At 45.9% G+C, this 20,521-nt stretch overlaps 1 protein-coding gene across 5 annotated transcripts in view; it reads right to left on the bottom strand.

Moving 5' to 3' along the window:
• The window catches only part of SMG6 (SMG6 nonsense mediated mRNA decay factor), a 189,103-nt gene that overhangs the window by 120,865 nt on the left and 47,717 nt on the right, over positions 1-20,521 (bottom strand). For 4 of the 5 annotated variants that reach the window (XM_032967690.2, XM_032967687.2, XM_032967691.2 and 1 more), the window contains exons 12-13: positions 16,197-16,313; positions 4,447-4,609 (exon numbers count right to left, since the gene is read on the bottom strand). In XM_032967690.2, coding sequence (XP_032823581.2) covers positions 4,447-4,609; positions 16,197-16,313 — 280 coding nt within the window. The remainder of the gene's footprint in view (positions 1-4,446; positions 4,610-16,196; positions 16,314-20,521) is intronic. The other variant, XM_032967688.2, reaches the window with a different exon arrangement.

Below are 20,521 nucleotides of genomic sequence, written 5' to 3'. Positions count from 1 at the left end.
CGGTGGGCTAAACTAGTGAACTATTTGTCCTTTGTAAACGTGACACTTTTTTTACTGCTTGGCCGTGTCGGGTGGTGGAGGGTTACGACACATTTATAAATAACGCGATCTAACCCAAAAACCTTAATTATGAATAATATTGGTCGCAAAAGCCTACGTGTTAAACTGATATACAGTGAGGGAAAAAGTATTTGATCCCCTGCTGATTTTGTACGTTTTCCCACTGACAAAGAAATGATCAGTCTAGAATTTTAATGGTAGGTTTATTTAAACAGTGAGAGACAGAATAACAACAAAAAAATCCAGAAAAAAGCATGTCAAAAATGTTATAAATTGATAAAAGGCACCTGTCCACAGAAGCAATCAATCAATAAGATTCCAAACTCTCCACCATGGCCAAGACCAAAGAGCTCTCCAAGGATGTCAGGGACAAGATTGTAGACCTACACAAGGCTGGAATGGGCTACAAGACCATTGCCAAGCAGCTTGGTGAGAAGGTGACAACAGTTGGTGCAATTATTCGCAAATGGAAGAAACACAAAATAACTGTCAATCTCCCTCGGCCTGGGGCTCCATGCAAGATCTCACCTCGTGGAGTTGCAATGATCATGAGAACGGTGAGGAATCAGCCCCGAACTACACGGGAGGATCTTGTCAATGATCTCAAGGCAGCTGGGACCATAGTCACCAAGAAAACAATTGGTAACACACTACGCCGTGAAGGACTGAAATCCTGCAGCGCCCGCAAGGTCCCCCTGCTCAAGAAAGCACATATACATGCCAATGAACATCTGAATAATTCAGAGGACAACTGGGTGAAAGTGTTGTGGTCAGATGAGACCAAAATGAAGCTCTTTGGCATCAACTCAACTCGCCGTGTTTGGAGGAGGAGGAATGCTGCCTATGACCCCAAGAACACCATCCCCACCGTCAAACATGGAGGTGGAAACATTATGCTTTGGGGGTGTTTTTCTGCTAAGGGGACAGGACAACTTCACCGCATCAAAGGGACGATGGACGGGGCCATGTATCGTCAAATCTTGGGTGAGAACCTCCTTCCCTCCGCCAGGGCATTGAAAATGGGTCGTGGATGGATATTCCAGCATGACAATGACCCAAAACACTCGGCCAAGGCAACAAAGGAGTGGCTCAAGAAGAAGCACACTAAGGTCCTGGAGTGGCCTTGCCAGTCTCCAGAGCTTAATCCCATAGAAAATCTGTGGAGGGAGCTGAAGGTTCGAGTCGTCAAACGTCAGCCTCGAAACCTTAATGACTTGGAGAAGATCTGCAAAGAGGAGTGGGACAAAATCCCTCCTGAGATGTGTGCAAACCTGGTGGCCAACTACAAGAAACGTCTGACCTCTGTGATTGCCAACAAGGGTTTTGCCACCAAGTACTAAGTCATGTTTTGCAGAGGGGTCAAATACTTATTTCCCTTATTAAAATGCAAATCAATTCATAACATTTTTGACATGCGTTTTTCTGGATTTTGTTGTTGTTATTCTGTCTCTCACTGTTCAAATAAACCTACCATTAAAATTATAGACTGATCATTTCTTTGTCAGTGGGCAAACGTACAAAATCAGCAGGGGATCAAATACTTTTTTCCCTCACTGTATGTACACATTCAAAAATATCAGTGAGCGCAGTATGTGCATTTTACTCTGTAAACTAAAAAGTACTTCCTTTATGTACCGTGTTGTGTCCTAGGCCTGCTCTCCACCCCAAAAATAAACTTACAACCATTCGTGGACAAGCTTACTCATACGCCCTGAGAACGATTGCTTAACGGCGCTTCATAATTTAGAATTTTTATTATTGCGGTCTGGAATACGTTCCCACTCCACATCCAACAAATCGACTCCATCATATTATTAAAATCTTTACTAAAAGCCTTTTTATTATCCAGGCATACGCTGAAAAATAGGTAATGACTTTTTTGGACATTTGACCGATTTATATAAATGAATTGTAACTTACGTGCACTCCACCACAGCCCCCGTGTGAAGGTTTCCTGGCTTGGTTGGGAAGTTGGCAGTGTGGTCTGGGAGTGCGTAGTAGTAGACCTCAACATGGACCCCTTCTCCTTTGTTGTGATCACTTTTTTGGTTATTCTGTGCTTTTTGTTTCGGTGCCATTTCTTAATTCGTTTATTCGTTTTTTTTATTGTGCTTGGGAGTAGGGGTTTCATTTGCTTGGTAGTGAATGTATATGGGATTTGGTCCTTATATAAAACTAGACTTTTGCCCGTCCAAGGACGGGTGTACTGCAGTAAATCTGAAACTTGCAAGCGAAAATCAGACCGCGACATGGTAGTCATTGCATCAATTCGTGTGCAATTTGTAAGGGCGCAGTGACAAAGACCTATTTCATTTTAAGGTTATAATCCCTTGTTCATCATGACGTAATTTTTACTTTAATGTCTCAACAGCAGCGTTACGGAGATCACGTGACGTGATAAGGGTTCTGCCTTTGTAGTGAGGGTTGTGAGTTGACGCCGAGGAGGGGGGAGGAGGCGCCTCGCCCCCCATGTGGAGTGACGTCACACACTAATTATTATGAATGGGGGGAGGGTGTCCATTTGGAGGATGTCACCTTATGATTATTAATGAGGGCTGTACGATATGGAGTGTCGTCACCTGCTCATGATTATTAATGAGGGGGGAGGGTGCTCTATGTGGAGTGTCGTCACCTGCTCATGATTATTAATGAGAGGGGGGGGTCCATGTGGAGGACGTTACCTGTTCATGATTATTAATGAGGGGGGCTGGTCGACGTGGAATGACGTCACGAGCGTTGCACACAGACATTCTTGGCTCATTATAGTAGGTAATAATAATGGGGGGGGGGGGTGTCCATTTGGAGGATGTCACCTGCTCATGATTATTAATGAGGGGGGCTGTTCGATGTGGAGTGACGTCACTTGCGCATTAATATTAGTGGGGGGGGGGGGGGGGAGTGCAGTGACGTCACCTGCTCATGATTATTAATGAGGGGTGGGGGGGTTTCCATTTGGAGGACGTCACCCGCTCATGAATATTAACGAGGGGGGGCTGGTCGACGTGGAGTGACGTCACAAGCAGGACATTCCTGGGTGATTATAGTAGGTATGAATGCACAGTGTTATCGAATGCGATTTGTCACGAACGTGTTTATTATTAAAGTATAATTATTGTTGGTCGGTCGGTTCGTTAAGTCGGTCCCTTCCCCTCCCCTCCCACCAGCAAACCCCAATCCCCCATCACCATTCTCCCACACCACCCCTAACACATTAAGTGCATTATACACATGTAAGAGTAGTACAAGACTTCTCTCCCTTGGTCGGGTCTAGGATACATCGACCACCCCCATCGCACAACAACGCTCCCCCCCCACCCCTCCACCCCGAATCACCCCCTCCTCCTTCCCCCAAAACCCCCGGCGTTAATGCCAAGTAGCGTACAAGCTGGACCCAAAGAGTGACCAACGTAGCAGTAAGAAAAAGGCTGCACATAGAAGCTGACCTGATGATGCAGGCAGTGATGAGAAGGAAACTCGCACTATTTGGACACACGTGTAGGATGAACAACAACAGGAACATTAAAAGTGTGGTGTTCGGAAAAATGGAACTGGCTTGACGACATGCCAGAAAGATGCACGTTACTTGAGCATATTTATGTAAGACAGAGGAAAGTGGAAATAAATGACTAAATGTGCAGTGGACATCTATGGGCAATCTGCCCATGGATGATGATGATGATGACCGTACATTTAACAAGACTTTAAATATACTTTTCCTGATATACGTACCGCACTGCATACAGTAACGTGGTCTACTGCATTTCATTACATATATATGAATAATTTTAATGATCATGCATGTAATGTATTGGCAGAGCCTTTTGGGCGAAATGCAAATCTTAAAGAGTCTTAACAGACTTTTGGGGAAAATGCTGTTAGCGAGCACTTATGAAGGCTGGCACGGTACATGAAGGGATGGGTGGCCAGCACCACACCCGGCCGCCTTTGTCTTCCCAGTGGCGATAATTTTATACACCACACCAGGTACTCATATAAGGCTGAGTCGAACTAGGGGAAGCCCAGGACCAGTTCAGATAATCGTCACTGGTGTTGGCCGTGAGCGGGAATCAAACTCAGGTCGCCAGGTTCGTACCGCAGCGCGCTAACCGCTACATGACCGCTCCACACATATACACACACAAATACACACCTACAATCAGATAGAGATACCAACAGACAAATATGCTGACACACACACACACACACCGCAACCACCATTCACCACCGACCAGTTCTGACATCACCTCAGTTAACTAATAACGTAGGTGTTTGTAGCCACACTATGATCCGTATATTTTTTTGGGGGTTAGATCCACGTAGCGATTTCCCGTAGGCAGGCTAGGTGCAACTCTCTGGAGTTGCTTACTCACGCACAGACAGACTCACTCTGCGGGGATGTCCAGCGAGGTGGGCGGGGGGTTCCACTCCTCGGGGTGACCCAGCATCCAGTCGGACCAGACCTTGAGGCCAGGCAGCAGGTTCCGCACATCCGAGTGCAGGCGCGACACGCACAATGCAGCGCTGCCGCCGCCCTGCTGCTGCGCCTCTGCTGTTGCACACAAAACAAAGATCTCCCATGTAGCCTTAACAGACAAGTGTTGTTAGCGTGCGCCTAGCGAGCGCCTATGAAGGCCGGCATGGCACACAAAGGGGGGTTTTGGTGGCCAGCACCACGCCCGGCCGCTTGTGTCTTCCCAGTGGCGATGTTTTTTCACGCCGCACAAGGTACTCAATTGAGGCCGAGTCGACCTAGGGGGAGGCCAACACACACAATAACAACGTTTTAACCACCACACAAACACCCTCTAGATACACCACAACATCCCGAAAGCAGGAAAGATTCTCCGAGTCAAGACTCGACAAGGAGGGCCCTGTTTGGGATGTTTGGGCTAATCCCTTTGCGTATATAGGCAAACACCTGTAAACCAGCAACTGGAAGGCTGGGTTAGTGGATCACAAAGAAATCACTTTCTGCAGCGTTGAGGTGCCTCTAGAGGGAGACTAAAATCAAACTGGTTAAAACAAAGTGTTGGATGAGAGCAGGATGGAGTGCTTTTTGAAAGCTGAACTTGAAAAAAAATATATAACATACCAGTGTGCCTAAAAAGATAAGAGTTTTAACTCATCCGGATCAGTAACATGGACATTAACAAAATGAAAATGAAACAAAAAACTGAAAAGTGCATCAAGAAATATGTCGAGATTCATACTTGGGTTACACAAAATCCCCCCCCCCCCCATCTCCGATTAGCATGGTTGGCCATGTGCGGTGCAAGAGAAGTTTAACATACATACATACACGTACAATGAGAGGCAGAGAGAAGACGACACGGATTTGAGAACATGCGCAGTTGAATGCACTATTCACACTGTCACGATAAAGGGGGCTTGGTCAGGACAAGTCGATCGAGGAGACGACGATAGGCGACGACCAAGAAAAATGAGCAGCCAAGGAATCGAACACGTCCCAGCGCGCGTCCGCCAAGGAGACAGAGTGACAGAGTCAGCTTTTGTGCGGTCGCTAGGTGGATTATCACATCACAGAATCACAAGAGGTGGCGGCTTGAGGACTTCTTCCAGCAGTGGATTGACCATGGATGATGATTATTGCAAACAAGAGTTCCGAACAAAAAAAAAGTAGCAAAGAGAGGTTGTCAACCTATACTTATTGTACTGGCCCCTACTGACACTGCCACAAATGAATGACGTCTCTGGCTCTGTAACAGCCACGGTGTGGCTGACAGCGGGCTTTGATAAACGCACACAGAAATGACCGCGCAGCTGCAAAAATCGAGCCATGGACTCGGCACAAACTGGGCTAATGGCGGTCGTGTCACCCAATCTATTCACAACTGCTTATGTTGATGCACTGCAGATACACTATTGATGTATTGACGTCGTTTGCCCAGAAACAAATTTACACGGGCACTGTGAATGAAATGCACTGCAGTCTTTCAGATGCAACACGTCTTCCTGCTCCATGTAGCTCTAAGTATAACTGGATAATTACTGGAGGAATGGTATTTGATTTATCCCTGGATGATTCCTGCAGGAATAGTTTTTCTCCTATGGAGATTCCCATGTTAAATCTCCATGACAGAGAAGATGTGTGCATGAGAAGTCGAATCATTTGAGATTCTAGATTCGCTAAGTTCAGCTTTGCTTGGCTTACTTAAGTATTACCAATTCCAGGCAGCCAGAATTGCCATTGAAATGTATTTCCAATGCCTCGTGTGCAGAATTACCGATTCCTTCCCAATTCCGGCGTGACTTTCAGACAAGGCAGCGGAACGATCACTGAAACAAATAACCGGTCCCTACGTAATATACCTCACTGGCGATTCTGGTCGATACTGGCGATTCTGGTCGTCATTCCCAGCTGACTGGCATAGACCAGGATCAACTTTAAAACTCATACCACAGCCATCAGCTCATATATGGCAATGGTGGTTCTGATGAAGAGATCAGGCCCCAGAGCCCTTTGGGTCCTCTCCTCTTGCCTAAATTCCACACCAGGCTCCGCACAGCCTGGGTGCCCCGAGATTCCCCTGAACGCATTTTTATTGAAAAATGCCATGACGATTCCAGGCTAGGAATCACGAGATTAACCCCAAACACTATTAGACATGTATACTTTAATGTGTGCCCGTACAACTATTAGTTACAAAGAGGTTTCATTATGACATTGAAGGCACACAGATTCGCCCCAGTTGAACCATTTAAAGCCATTCCAGAAACGCCTTATCAGTGCAAGTATCACGTCAAAAAAAACCAAAATAATTATTCGTGCATATTCTATATCAACCATGTAACAATTTACCCCAACAACCCCAAAGAAATCGGGGTCCTAAGTGAATGATTGGTTATTATTGTATTGTTCGTACTGTCTATACAGTTTTGTTTGCTCAATTAAGACTACTATACATAGGTTTATAATATGCACAAACGCCATATATTAAATTCTCACAGCATGATTCCATGCATTTATCGTGATAGAAACTATTCTGAGAGATTAAATGGATGAATCTACGCGTTACTACAATGCCCTTCTACGTGTGCAACATCACGACAGTGGGAGGGGATTTATTGATGCCAGCGCTCGGTGGCAGGTGTCGTGATTTCTCACGGCAAGGCGTCAGGGTCACCTCGGGCCCCATGGAGAAGGAAGGGCGGCAGCGGCACCGCGGAATATCAGTCACGCAGTAACCACGACAGGGCCACGCGGCCCAACGTCAACTTGCTGGGCCGCGCGTGACGGAGAAACGGGCAACGCCGCCAAAGATGCGCACGCATCAGCGAAGACACGGCGGAGCCGCAGCGGATCCTCGTTAGCCTCACACGCACTTCATTTAATTAGCTCATTTGCGCCAGCTTAACGAGCTGCAGGATGAGGGGGGGGGACATCCACCTGTTTCCTCAGTCTGAAAGCTTTCAGACTGAGCTTTCAGCCGCCGGGCACACAATCGGCTATAGGATGTGGCGCGAAGGCACCGATACAAACTAATTAAGCGTTTGAACGCGGCAACTCGTGAATAATGCATGAAAAAAAACCGCCCAAGCCAAAAAGCACATGCACGGCGAACAATCAAAGGGGGAAAACTAAAAAAAACATTCAAATCGCACAACAAATGTTTATGTATGAAAACCTCAGGTGCACCTCGTTGTTGCATATTACGGTTTATAATGCAAACTAATTTGTGAAATTTCAGTGGGAGTTTTGTGATCTACCTCCTTAGCCGCGATGCATTTTTGAAACATTACACGGTGAATACCAAAGCATCTTCTTTCTAAAAAAAAAAACCGCACCACGCTGGCTGCAACGAGTTGCACGCTCCGATCGGCACCCAGATTCCCCATCTCAAACGAGGGCCAGAAAAAAAAACACATGGGCACATGGCGGGGCAGAGCGCGCTTCGCTCGCACGTCGCTCTCCCGCTCGAGCCACACGCGCGCATTCATTAGCACGCGGTGGGGATTTGTCGCTGGGGGGTGGCGGCGGGGGGGCAGTGAAGGTGGGGGCCACCAGGCAGAGACCTTCCCTGCGTTTGGCCATTCAGGGCTGAATCCTCTCGCTTGACAAAGCGCATTGAGAGGCCTGTCTAATTGACACGGACTTTAAATCGGGTGACCCATGGCAAAGCGGCTCGCTTTGCAAGGGAACTCTTGTGTATGTGCCCCTGGATCACGGCACGATACTCGGTGGAATAAACTTGTTTCAATTTCTGCTTCATAAAGGAGGCTCCGCACCCTGACACTGCGTCTTCCGGGAGAGGGGAGCCAGGTGGCATCCCCCGTTTGAGTGCCGTGCTTCAAGAGAGCGGGGTGGATGCTGAGAGAAACTTTGGGCATCTGGGAGGAGACAGCATGGAAATTAGCTTGCAAGACTTTTTTTTTATAGACGAGGCCACTCTTTATGCCAGCATCCCTGGAGAAAATGCCGCTGAAAAAATATGCAACATCCTAAAGAGAAACTCATCTAATGCATTTTATCGCCATAATCATCCTGGATTGAGCCGGGAAAACCTCACCGAGCCGAAAGGCTGTCCTTTCAGGAGGGTCCTATATTTGGAACGTCCTACCGACTTTTGTGACGATATTTTCGACGTGGAAGGAAACTTGGGTAAAGGGAGAAAACCCCGCACGCGTGAGGAGATAACCGTTAAATATTCTAAGAGAAGTCAACATCAACACTTTGCGGCCCTAGCAGAGGCCACCCAACGGGCACCCGTAGGAAGAGAATCTCGCAGTGAGCTCCACCCCCCCCAACCGACGAAAACGCCATGTAACAAACCTGCAATGGCCCGGACAAGCCTAGCCACAAACACACCCACCCCTCCCCCCGGCAGTCATTATCCAAGTCTCCTTGAGTATATTTTGGGGAAAACATTTGCAAAAATTCCACAACAAACTCCCGACTTACAGCTGGGATTGGAAAATAAAAAAAGATGGTGCCGGCTCACTGAGAGCCAGCTGTCTGCTGCAGGCGAATGGAGGTCAAGGCGACGCCGAAGGATTTAAACATTCCCCAAAGTTCCTTTGCACGAGCCTGCATTTGCAATAAAAGTGAAATACTAGAAAACTTTTTGAAAAATACGAACCATACAAAAAAAACCTGGTTACATCTCGAGCCAACATTCGCTTCAATTATCCCCAAATAGGAGCCAGAACGTTAACACATGTCACAAGCAAAACTGTACTTTCCGTAACCCGAAAAAAATTCAAATATTGCGTTACTTACTTGCTATTATGAACCAAAAATGCTCTTTCAAAGGCAAAGGAAAAAAAATACTTTAACCAACAATTCTTAGAACAACAGAGATGGAATTTCTTTATGGCACAGCCACTGCAAGCCTATTTTTTTCCCACAGAAGACTGGATACTGAAACTGAGTGTAGTCAACTCAACCAGGGTGTGAGCACAGAGGAATGGAGAGTTACTAAAGCGAGCCTCTTGTTAGCCTCCACACAACATAGCCAATCAAAAGCCTATGCAACGTACATATGTATATAAAGATATATACATAAACGTTGAGCTTCTTTCGCACCACACGTAGCCAACCGTGCGGGAGGACAATAAAAAGTAGTTATAAAGAAATTCGTTTTCAACGAGATGATTTTAAAGTACATAGCTCCAGTGGCTTTCTAATATTGAAAGAGCGTTCCAGACGGCCGTAGAAGCACATCTCAAAGTACACGATGCAGTGATTGTCTTTGCTCGATGGGTAGTCAAAACCCACTGTGAGGATGACCGCAGTTCGCGTGATGGTTTATGCTCCTTGACGAGATCAGCAAGGCAGAACTACACACAAGTGGATGGAAGGATAAATATATATAGAGACGGAGCAAGGCATTTGATGGACATCTCCTACCTCTCCTTATGCTCCCACTGGGAGGAACGGACTGTACCTTGAGGACAGATATGTGCCAAGAAGCGACAACCAATCGCAAATAAAAAATAAACTTTTAAAAATATTAAGCGGAAAATAAATATCCCTTTTGAAACAAACTTTTTGCATACGTGGACAAGTGATTAAAAAAGAACGTTAAAGTAATGAGAAAGTAATACATTTGTAAAATTAAACAAAATTTTATCGCCCAGAAAATGTTATAATACAAAGCAGTGACACCGTAAACATTTTGGGAAAATGAAAACACGCTTGCCAATGTATATTTAACCTAAAAAAAGAAGAAAATTATGAAAGATTAAAATTTTCTGGTTGCTCAGTAACCCCGGTGTATTTTTTTCCTGCAAGGAACAATTTCCTCCAAAAAAATTCTCTGGTGCAAACTATTCCTTGACCTTTCGGAGCAATTACTGCAACCCCACCTCCCTCTTCCCATGCATTCTTTAGTTTTTTGCCATTTCTCTTTGGCAAAAAAAAATGCAAAACAATCCAAACAAGAATTCCATGATAACAAATGTGACACCAGCAAAAGGGGTAACGCAAGTATTTACAGATGCGTATGTGGGTGTACAAAACCTTATTGTAGTTCTCTACACACGCGCATGTACACGTCATACACGCTCACTTAATTGTTTGTGTATGCGCGTGTGTATATCCGGTCCTGAGCATCTATTGGGTCAACTTGGCCTCAAATGAGTACCTGGTGCGATCTGTAAACATGGCCAAAAAGGAGACAAAGGCGGCCAGGCGTGGTGCTGGACACCTACCCCGTCATGCGCTGTGCTGCCCTTCATAGATGCTGCTCGCTAAAAGCACTTGCCCCAATAGTATGTTAAGGCTAGACGGGGGATCTTTGTGTGCGAGCTTGTACGTTGTTGATTTACACACAAACACATACTTACTTGTGTGCGCTCACACGCACGCACACTCACATGCTGGGAATGGTACGAATCCATCAGAGCCGGATCAAATCGAATCCGAAATTCTGCTGAGCTTCCGAAAATCGAATTCCAATCAAAATGAGGAAATAAAGAGGCAAACGAGCAGGTTGGAGCACATTTGTAAGTGTGAGTTTGAGAATAAAAGAGTGTGTGCGTAAAAGTTCGGTTTTTATTTTTTAGCACTGCTGCTTCTTCTTTAGAATGGGACTACTAAAGAGTTCAGGCTGGCATTGACTGGTGGGCTGTATGTGCCGTTAGCAACACGCTATTAGGGTTTGAAGTATGGCGCACAGCACCAAGGCGCAGTGTTGGGTCCAGCTCATCAAGCGTCCACTCTTTGCAAATCTTCTCATGGCAGCTGCTGCTGCTGCTGCTATTGCCCATTCACCTACTGAGGTGCTGTTCGTATTTCTGCGCTAGATGCAGCAGATTAACTTTTTTTTACTGTACAGTACATTAGACATGGGATGCAATAACACCGATTGGTAAAACGAGAGGATGTTTGTGTACGCTGTTCAACCCCTGCCTCCTCACATTAAAGATGCACCGGCGCCAAGAGCAGATTGTTCTCATATATCCCATTATTCCAGGAGGGCGAGAAGAACGTGTGCGCATGTGCGTGCACGCGCGCACAGCCACGTCGGCACAGGAGTACGCGCCGGCGTGTGCACGCAGATGTGTTTATGTGCGTACGCAGATGTGTTCACGTGCGTACATCTGTTTACTCACTGTTTTGAGTGCTCGCATGTGTCTGTGTTTGTGTCACAGAACAGCGGTTAGCTCGCTGCGCTACTCGGGCCTTCCTTAACTCGACTCAGCATGAAATGAGTACTTGGTGCGGTGGTGTGTAACCATCGCCACTGGGTCTCCAAAGGCGGTCGGGCGTGATGCTGGCCACCCACCCCCTCCGTGTGCTGCGCCGGCCTTCATAGGTGCTCGCTAACAGCACTTGTCCGAAAAGTATGTTAAGGCTATACGGGGGATTTTTTTCTTTGTGCATGAGCAAGTACGTGTGCATGCAAGCAGAGGGCACATGTCGTGACAGTGAACCTGTGCTGTATTAGAAACCAAGACTTGGCATGGTTAGAGATGGAGTGATTTTAAGACTATGGATTCCACCTACATCACGATTCAGGAGCTAGTGGAACGAGCTTGGACTTATTTTCTGTTTTAATGTAATTTACTCAGTCTAGTTTTGAATGTTGGTAACCGTTTAATATTTCCTGTCCATCTTTAAACACATATTTAGAGTACCTTCTCCTGGGCCACCGAGTTTTGGAAAAATTCCACCTTCTAAAAGAATGTCTAAATATGCTCACACTGTTAACCAATAACCCGGACCAAATTTCACGCAAAGATTAAAAGTCTTCAGCATCACCATCTCTACTTTATCTTAATCTATACATAGGCTGACGATAGCTTCTGCCACCTAAAACTCATTCTTTTTACAGACATCAATATAATACGCAGATCAGCCTCGGGTTCATAAGATTGTTGGAATTTTATCATCTCTGTATAAGCTCCTCTCATATTTTATTTCACGTGATTTGTACTATACTATCTTGTACTGCCGTTTTTGCTTTCGTAACTCAGATCCAGCACGATGGGACCTAGGTCAAAAGATGGTGTTGCTTGCTTATCACAATAATGCCCTTTGATTTACCTCAAATTTCCGCAATGATGTCAAAACTTTTTTCAGCTCGAAATTTTACTCTTTTTCAGCACCGATATAGAGAATCCAGGGAAAACACACGCATATGATGGGGGTACCACTCAAAGCTCCGCACACTTAGATTATTTAATCCAATGCTGTACACTGCCACTTTCTTGACACCGTACAGGCATCGCAGCACAATGCCATGATGATGCCATCAACTATGACATCGGTGGTCAAGATGTCATCACGCGCTTCTGTTGGGGCAAAATAACAGAACACAGGAAATTCCGCTCTGAAAGATAATTCATACCTTTCCAGCCTCATTGGAAATCAGGAAATGATCATTCTTTTTCCTCTGAATTAACTTCTCATTCATTTGCATTCAAGAAGCAAGGGAGTAGGAGTATTCGCTCAGTAAGCCATTAGGTTTAAACTTAAAAACTTCATGGTCTTTCTATAATGACCTGTCATTATCCTGATTTTTATACCTGAATGCTCTCAATCCATAGTACATATACGGTGCTGATTAAAAAAAAACCTGTCATGCACAAGCATAGCACTAATATTGCCTTTTGAGGGAGGCTGGATATACACAACCAGGTTTATAGCCAACAAATAAATTACTTATTTGTTGGATTGTTTTCCGAAAATTATAAGTAACTGGAAAAGATAATACTACGCTTTACCTCTCAAAACGCCTACGTGCCCCCATGGCATTTATACATGGCCTGTGGAGCATTCCCGATACTAATCGCCAAGCGTCCCCTACACAATACGGCGTGGCGAGTCGTGACCCAGCCGAGTATGAGGGCTCTCATTGACAGAATTCACGACTCAGCGGATCTCTCGGGATCTTCACGGGGGGGGGGGGGAGGTCACAGAAGTTTGGAAATTACACTGATGCAGCTGCGCAGTGTCACAAACAGCAGACAGCTCAAGTGTGTAAACGTGCTGTTGGAGCGATGGTGATTCTTTTTTGCCCTGATTTCCACTGAGAGGCTGGCCTGCCCACATTGTATCAAAACCAGCCAACATCCCATATAGATGGATTTGCTCCAGGTCACTGTGCTTACCCACTGCGTTCCAAAAGCTGCACCGCACCGCTGCAGATGAACATGCTACCCGCTGTGCGCGTGCTGCTCATTTTCCTCCCGCTGTCCAGCGGCTCTAGAAAATGATGATACGAGGCGCCCATATAGCCTCCGCTTCGGTGCCCTAGCGCGCACCACCGGGAACATTTCTGACCACGGCGGCCGTGACCTTGTGAATCTTGGGTCGCAAACCCAGAGCCCACGTGGCACAGCCATCTGCATGCAGTAAATCCCTGAGCAATAAGGCACGCACGCACGCACACGATGACTCAGCCCCTGTGAGAGGGGCCTGGAGGCCCATCCTGAGAGCGAGCCCTGGCCCAGAGGCTTGGCAACTGGGATGGAAACTCACGGGCCTCCCAGGGGACGAGAGCGCAGCCAAGGACTTGTACCGGGCACTCGGACATCGGAAAGCGGTGAATTCCCAATCCCAAGCACGAATACATTGGCAACCAAATCAAGCAGATTCTTTACTTATCCCATTTGTTCTTTTGGTAAAGTCACGTAGAAGGGAAACAATAAAATGATAAAAATAAGAAAAAAATATTTTAAAAATATCTAAGAAAATTGTCTTGCTGTGGTTTTCACACCTGATGATGATTGCTTGTGTTGCAGTCGAAACGTCGTGAGAATTTTATTGTTTTATATTTTTATTATTTTATTGTTTCCCTTCTACGTGGTGACTTTACCGAAAGAACCAAGAATATGAATCCCTGTAGTCACCAAAGCTTTAAATCAAAATGTATCCCATTGGCTCAAGAAAGAGCTAAGGACACATACCCAGCATTTAGATATCGAAAATAAGATTTCTCTATAACATACACACTCCGATCTGGAACTGAAATGTCACACACCCATTCAATTAAACACCTTGAGGTGGTGTCACCGGAACATTATGATAAATGCAAGATGAAAATCAAGAAAGATAAATTGCTGCACTCCTCACCATCAATATGCAGCACAAAAAATGCTGCTTAATTGTGGAAGTGAAGTTAAGCTCGCGAGTTTCCACATGGGACTGCCAAGAGCAGATTTCATGGCATACACGGCACTGTGCATTTGCCAAACGGACTTTGCTGTATTCCGGCAGATAAGCCTCAACAAAGAAAACATCCCCCTTGACATTACAGGAGAACACTTATAAACTGCTGCACACAATGTAACTACTGGGAGTGATCGCCATAGCTACGGCAGTGTACACCATATTTGACGACTTTTAGGCTTGCAATCGTTAAAATGTCAATTTCAAAACAGCTCCTACTTGGAGAGGCACACTGTTGTGCTCAAGCAAGGGCTATTTGCTCTTCGTTTGTACTCGAGCTGAATATTTTGACTCGGTGCTGATAAAGTAGATATTTTTTTTTATTTGGCCAATTTGTCACCGAAAATATAAATAACATCCTTCAGTTAAATATTAACAAGAGTTTTTTTTTACCGCAACATATTCTCACAATATTCAGCAAAATGAATTTGCATTCTTTAAAAAAAAATTGCTTTTAACAAGCACGGGAAAGAGACATGGGAAAGAGACACGCTTAAGCAACATCATTGTTCACCCAATTACTGACGTGTGTTCACACGAGCCACGAACTGCAGCCACAGAACAACGTGTGCAGCTGCGGCTGCTATAATCACGCTTCAAACGAGCATTCGCGTGACAACGTGCGAGAATGGCCTTTCCATCTGTGGAAGCGGGTGAGATACGCTGCTGATTTGGCCACCTTTTATTTGCATTCCGTTGAAATCAGAGCAAGATTTGCATGTGAACGTACTCTTTCAGAGGGTCCAAATGTGTTGTGGTGGCGTGTGGCAATTTGCCGTGTGCTTTTACCTTAATAAGTGACTGGGTTTCATGGCCAACGGTCAAGAAGAAATAACAGGGTGAAAGCTAAGGAATGGAAGGCATCCGAGAGAGAGGAGGGGAGATGGGAGCGGTGAAATCGGTTTGTGTACAGGTGCTGGATGGATTACTGCACCGCAGGTTCTTGAGAGGTGGCGGTGGCTTCTGAAGGCCTATATCCAGCAGTGGATTGATCGTGGCTGATGATGGGAGTGACTGGGTTTGGGTGCAGGGAGCAAGTTCCAGGCCGAGTATGAACAGCAAAAAATTAATGTCGCTGAAGGGAACAACAGAATGTATTCCCAAGCAATGCCGACCGTTTCTGTCGGGATTCACAGTGAAGGCAGACACGACTGCGCAGAGGGTGATGAAAAAATTCATCTTGTGAGCGATACCTCAATGGTGGCGAGATGTTAACATCCTTGACTGGTTTTCAGGAGGTTGTGGGTTCGACCCGACCCTGATGCCTATATTGGAGTTTGCGTATTCTCCCCGTGGTCGTGTGAATTTTTCTCCGGGTCCTACGGTTTTTCCCTCCGCATTTCGAAACGTGCATTTAGAGCTATATAATTCAGTGGGCCTTACCTGGTAAAATAAAAAAATAGCTTAATTTTAAATAGTTTCTCCAGCGAGGCCCTACTTTCGTGACCTCTGGCATAAGGGCAGACGGACAGCTACACCACCTCCGAGCTCCAACATTTACCTTTGAGGGAGGTGGCCAGCAGCTGAGTGCAGCGCTCCACCAGGAGGGTGAACATGGCTTGCCCCAGCGCCGTGGCTTGCTCCTGCACCACCGAGCGGCAATCCTCCGCCTCTGCGTCTGCTCGCACATGACGTCGCACGGAAAACCGTGCCGTTAGGGCTTCGTCGCAACAACAAAAAACGCTCGGCAAATGCTTTACGCCACGTCGCATATCCTGAGAACGCGCTACATCTTGTCAGGTGGCTCCATCAGTAAAGAGAGAGGAGCAGCTCACAATGAGAAGGTTGCGAGTTGGAATCCAAGTTGGGGCTTGACTCATCCCTCTGCCGTATCATCCCTCTGTCGTAAAATTTGTCGGGGAAGACAACAGTGGTTGTCTTGTCGATAAACAAGACAAATTTAAACCACTGGCTCAGGGATGTAAATAGCAGATCAGCACTGCCTCAATGATCATTGGAGCAAAACAAAATTTAGACTTTTGACTGCATCGTAAGAGAAGAACAATAATACATTTCACAATCAGCATCACAAAGCAACTGCAAAATCAGCATCACAATGCACTGCACAATCAGCATCATAATGCACTGCACAATCAACACTACAATGCACTTCGCAGTCAGCACCACACTGCAATGCACAATGAGCACCACAATGCAATTAACAATCAGCACCACAACGCAGTGCACAGTCAGCACGACGATGCACAGCACAATCAGCACCACATCAACAGCACATCAGAACAGAGAACCGAACTGCACAAAATGGCACACTTGAAGCACAACAAAGAGCAAGTAATGCACTGCACCAGTGTCATCTGGGACAACTGGATAGACTAATATCTTTTGCAACTGAATGCATCTATAAAAAGTAGGATTTTAAGGAACGAGCTAACAAACACACGTTAAGGACCAACATCGCCGTTCTCAGCCATGATGCCATCATGCTGCTGCTGCCTGTGGTGTAAGGAGCCCTAAGGGCTTTTAAAATCCACGCACAGGCGGTGCAATCATCCTAATGCGCCCTCAAAAACGAGGGCATATTCAGCATCCACGGCCACAGCACAAGATTGGGTTTCAAACCCACCAAACCTTGACCCTGAACAGCAAGACAAGGCGCTGTGCACCTCTGGGCCACTAGTGCCGCCCCCCTTTTGTGTTTTAATTCAAATGTATCATTCTTTCCCAACACGTGCTCGCATTATTATTTTTTACATCAAACACGCATTGCTGTGAACGGCCATTATTTTGCAAAAACGCATTATCCGTATTATTTTAATATTCACGAATATGAAATAGAATTTAAATGAGGAAGGGGAGAAAGAAAACAAATGTTCCCACCAAGCTGCTGCAAGCTTCCTTAAGCAATTGCATGTAATAGGGTGCCAATGAGTTGTGCTCAAATCACCTCGGCTGGCCGAAAGGAGCGCTGGTGCATTTACACTTAAAGCCACAATTTTCAGCGGCTTGTGCCGTAATTCGTCATTAGTAATCCGCCGCTGGAAGACTGCATCTGCAACTCCACGGTGGGTACCGTACTGATGCACCACATCTCATCACACGCCGTGTAACATCTACTGTAGCTAGCAAGAAAAACACAAGCTTGTTCTGCAGTCTTCGGAAAAGAACACGCTATCTACAGGTGTCACGAAACCTCGTGTTTGACCAAAGAACAGCTGTGCCGTGCTGACAAGAGTTAAGAGGTCAAGGGCCCAGTCCCAGGCTGCTCTTTCGAGACAACCAACCTCAAGATGCCTGCACAAGCAATTTTTTTCCCTCCCCTCACTCTCCATTTCTTATAGTCGTCTACATTTCTTTCCGTTTTCGCTTTCCCCTTGCGCTTTGCCCCCTTTCTCAGGCACAATTCCACAAAGTGAGATTATTAAGGGATCTTCGGAAGGCATACCAGTGCTGACAGTGATGCGCGGAGGGTAAACCCACATCTCAAGCAGCCTGTCTGGACAGGGTCAAACCCAGCCTGAGCCTCGCGCGCCTCCCGCCCCTCGGCTGCCAGTCTCGTTCAAGCAAACTTAATTGCAAACGATGTCTGAGTCCACGGCCACCCGACGCACTCGTCTCCCCCCCTCCCCATCTTCACCCTAATTACACTTGGGTGATCCTCACACTTCTGAGTAGACTCTTAATTCGGCAATTTGGGGGTGCTGAACAAACTTATTAATGCAACATTTTCTTTAAGGGGGTTTTTAAGGTCAGGAACAGCAAAGGCTGCATGCATTTCCAATTGACTCATGTCTACATGGAGTGTGGGGGGCGGGGGGGCAAAGCGGGGGGGGGATTGGCTGCTGAAGTCCCAAATGTACCCCAAACTAAACTCGCGTTTGGGTCAAGCCGAGTCCGGTATTCGCAGATTGGACAGCGACTGGGAGGACAGAAGAATCGCATTACTTTTTATAAGCACGAGTTGTAAATGAGTTTTGTGTTTTTTTGGCCATTACTTTCAAAAATGTTAAACGCTGCTTAAAGAAACGCTAAAAATTGGCAGTGCATTTACAATCCGGACCTTTAGGTCTTTTCATTATTAATCACAAAACTGTGATTTTTTTCACAATGGTTATGTTTTTTTTACGATTTTAACCATTATGGTATGGCTTTGGAAGATATTTTAGTTTTCTATGCTGAAGTCTATGCTTTTATCTGTGATCCTGCCACCCAATATCACTTCCCAAGCAGAGCCCCCATCCTGTCTCCCACAATCAACTCACTATCTAACACCACACACTACAAGGACAACATTGGGCTGGAAAACCTCTCAATGTTTTGGTAAAACGAAGTAAGCGTACAATAAAAAGTAAATAACCTGAAACTAAGCTGCAATATAAGCTGCAATCAGGGTCAAACTAAGCATAAGGCAGCTTTTATTTCTTCTCACAGCATCAAAGCTGTACCTTTGTCATTTAATACTTTATTATTCTCTTTAAGCACTGTATGGAATCATGCAAATCCACAGACGTAACAGGGCCAAAGCAAGTCGTTGCACAGGCTTCACGTTTTGCTGAACCAACGACCGCATTGAAACTTCTCCATTGAAAACAACGTGTGCTCATTCCAACGTTCCGGCACCACTTCTGTCTCCGGAATCGTGCAGCTGACCGAAAACGCAGAAGACTTCGACCGTAAAGCAACTGTGGATGGCCAAGGAAGGCCAAGAATCGGCGTGACCCCCCTTCCCTCCCCTACCGCGGGCGGGGAGCGACCCCGCCGGAGCAGCGGCCGCCTGGTCGCACGGCACCGCTGCGGATCGTCGCTACCCGCAGCGCCGTGCTGCTGCTGCTGCCGCTGCGCACCACACTGCCCGTCAGGACGAGCGCAAGCCGCCGCCGGGCAGTTTAGCGACACGCGACGAGTCGAGTTCTCGGCGCTCGCCGGGGCCAATCGCCGCAAGCGCGTTGCCTGCCCTTACCAGACCCTCGCGCTCAACCGCCGAGATAACAAGGCATGGGGCAAACTGCCCTTTACGGCTTTTGCCGGCGCATGCGCAGGGTGAAGTTCTGCTCGGCTGTTAATGATGGCGCCCCACGAGCACCCTGCCGGCGCTCAGATCCCTGTTAAGCCACAGCAGCGCGCGTCTCACACTGCAATTAATGCGAGCCCTAATAATGTTAATAATGTCAATAACGCCCATACTAAGAGCAATGCCGTAAGTGTTGTGTTAATGGTAACGCCAAGGTTGCAGATTGCACCACCTCTAATAATGCTAAGGCCAATATAGGTAATGTCAAAGGCATGAATGTTAAAGTTAATGTTAAAGTTAATGGTAATATCTGTGTTAATGTTAAGGTCACAATTAATGTTAAGGTTATGGTTAATGTTAATGTGAAGGTTAAGATGAATGTTAATTTGTGTTCGCGTGCGAGCAGCAGTGTTTGTGCGAGTGTTAATGTTATTAATGTTGTTAACATTTTCAAAAATACATTACAAAAATTACATCATAGTTTATTAAGTTTATTTTAGGTTCTGATAATTAAATAATTATATGAAGAACAATTACTATTATGTTGGGTCTGTAGTCACATCAACACAGCGTAATTAATGATATCAGAATCAGAATATATTACCATAATCATACTGATTATATTATAATTTGAAATTATGAATCTCAAAATTACTATTATGATTTTTCTAGTTCTTGTGATATTAAAGTGTGTCTTGTTGAACACTCAAATTTGTAAAAGCCTCATGCAAGTGAACATGACAGTATGCTAGCACTGGTGCCTGTAGATTTCTAATGGCCATGGCAGCATGGCATGGTATTGGACACAAATGTTGAATTCTAATGGCCCTACCAGCATGGCATGGTATTGAACACAT

Source organism: Petromyzon marinus, chromosome 38 (genome assembly GCF_048934315.1).
Source record: "Petromyzon marinus isolate PM22_M1 ecotype Great Lakes invasive population chromosome 38, UKy_Petmar_22M1.pri1.0, whole genome shotgun sequence".
NCBI lineage: Eukaryota > Metazoa > Chordata > Hyperoartia > Petromyzontiformes > Petromyzontidae > Petromyzon > Petromyzon marinus.
This window is presented reverse-complemented; position numbering and strand designations above follow the sequence as displayed.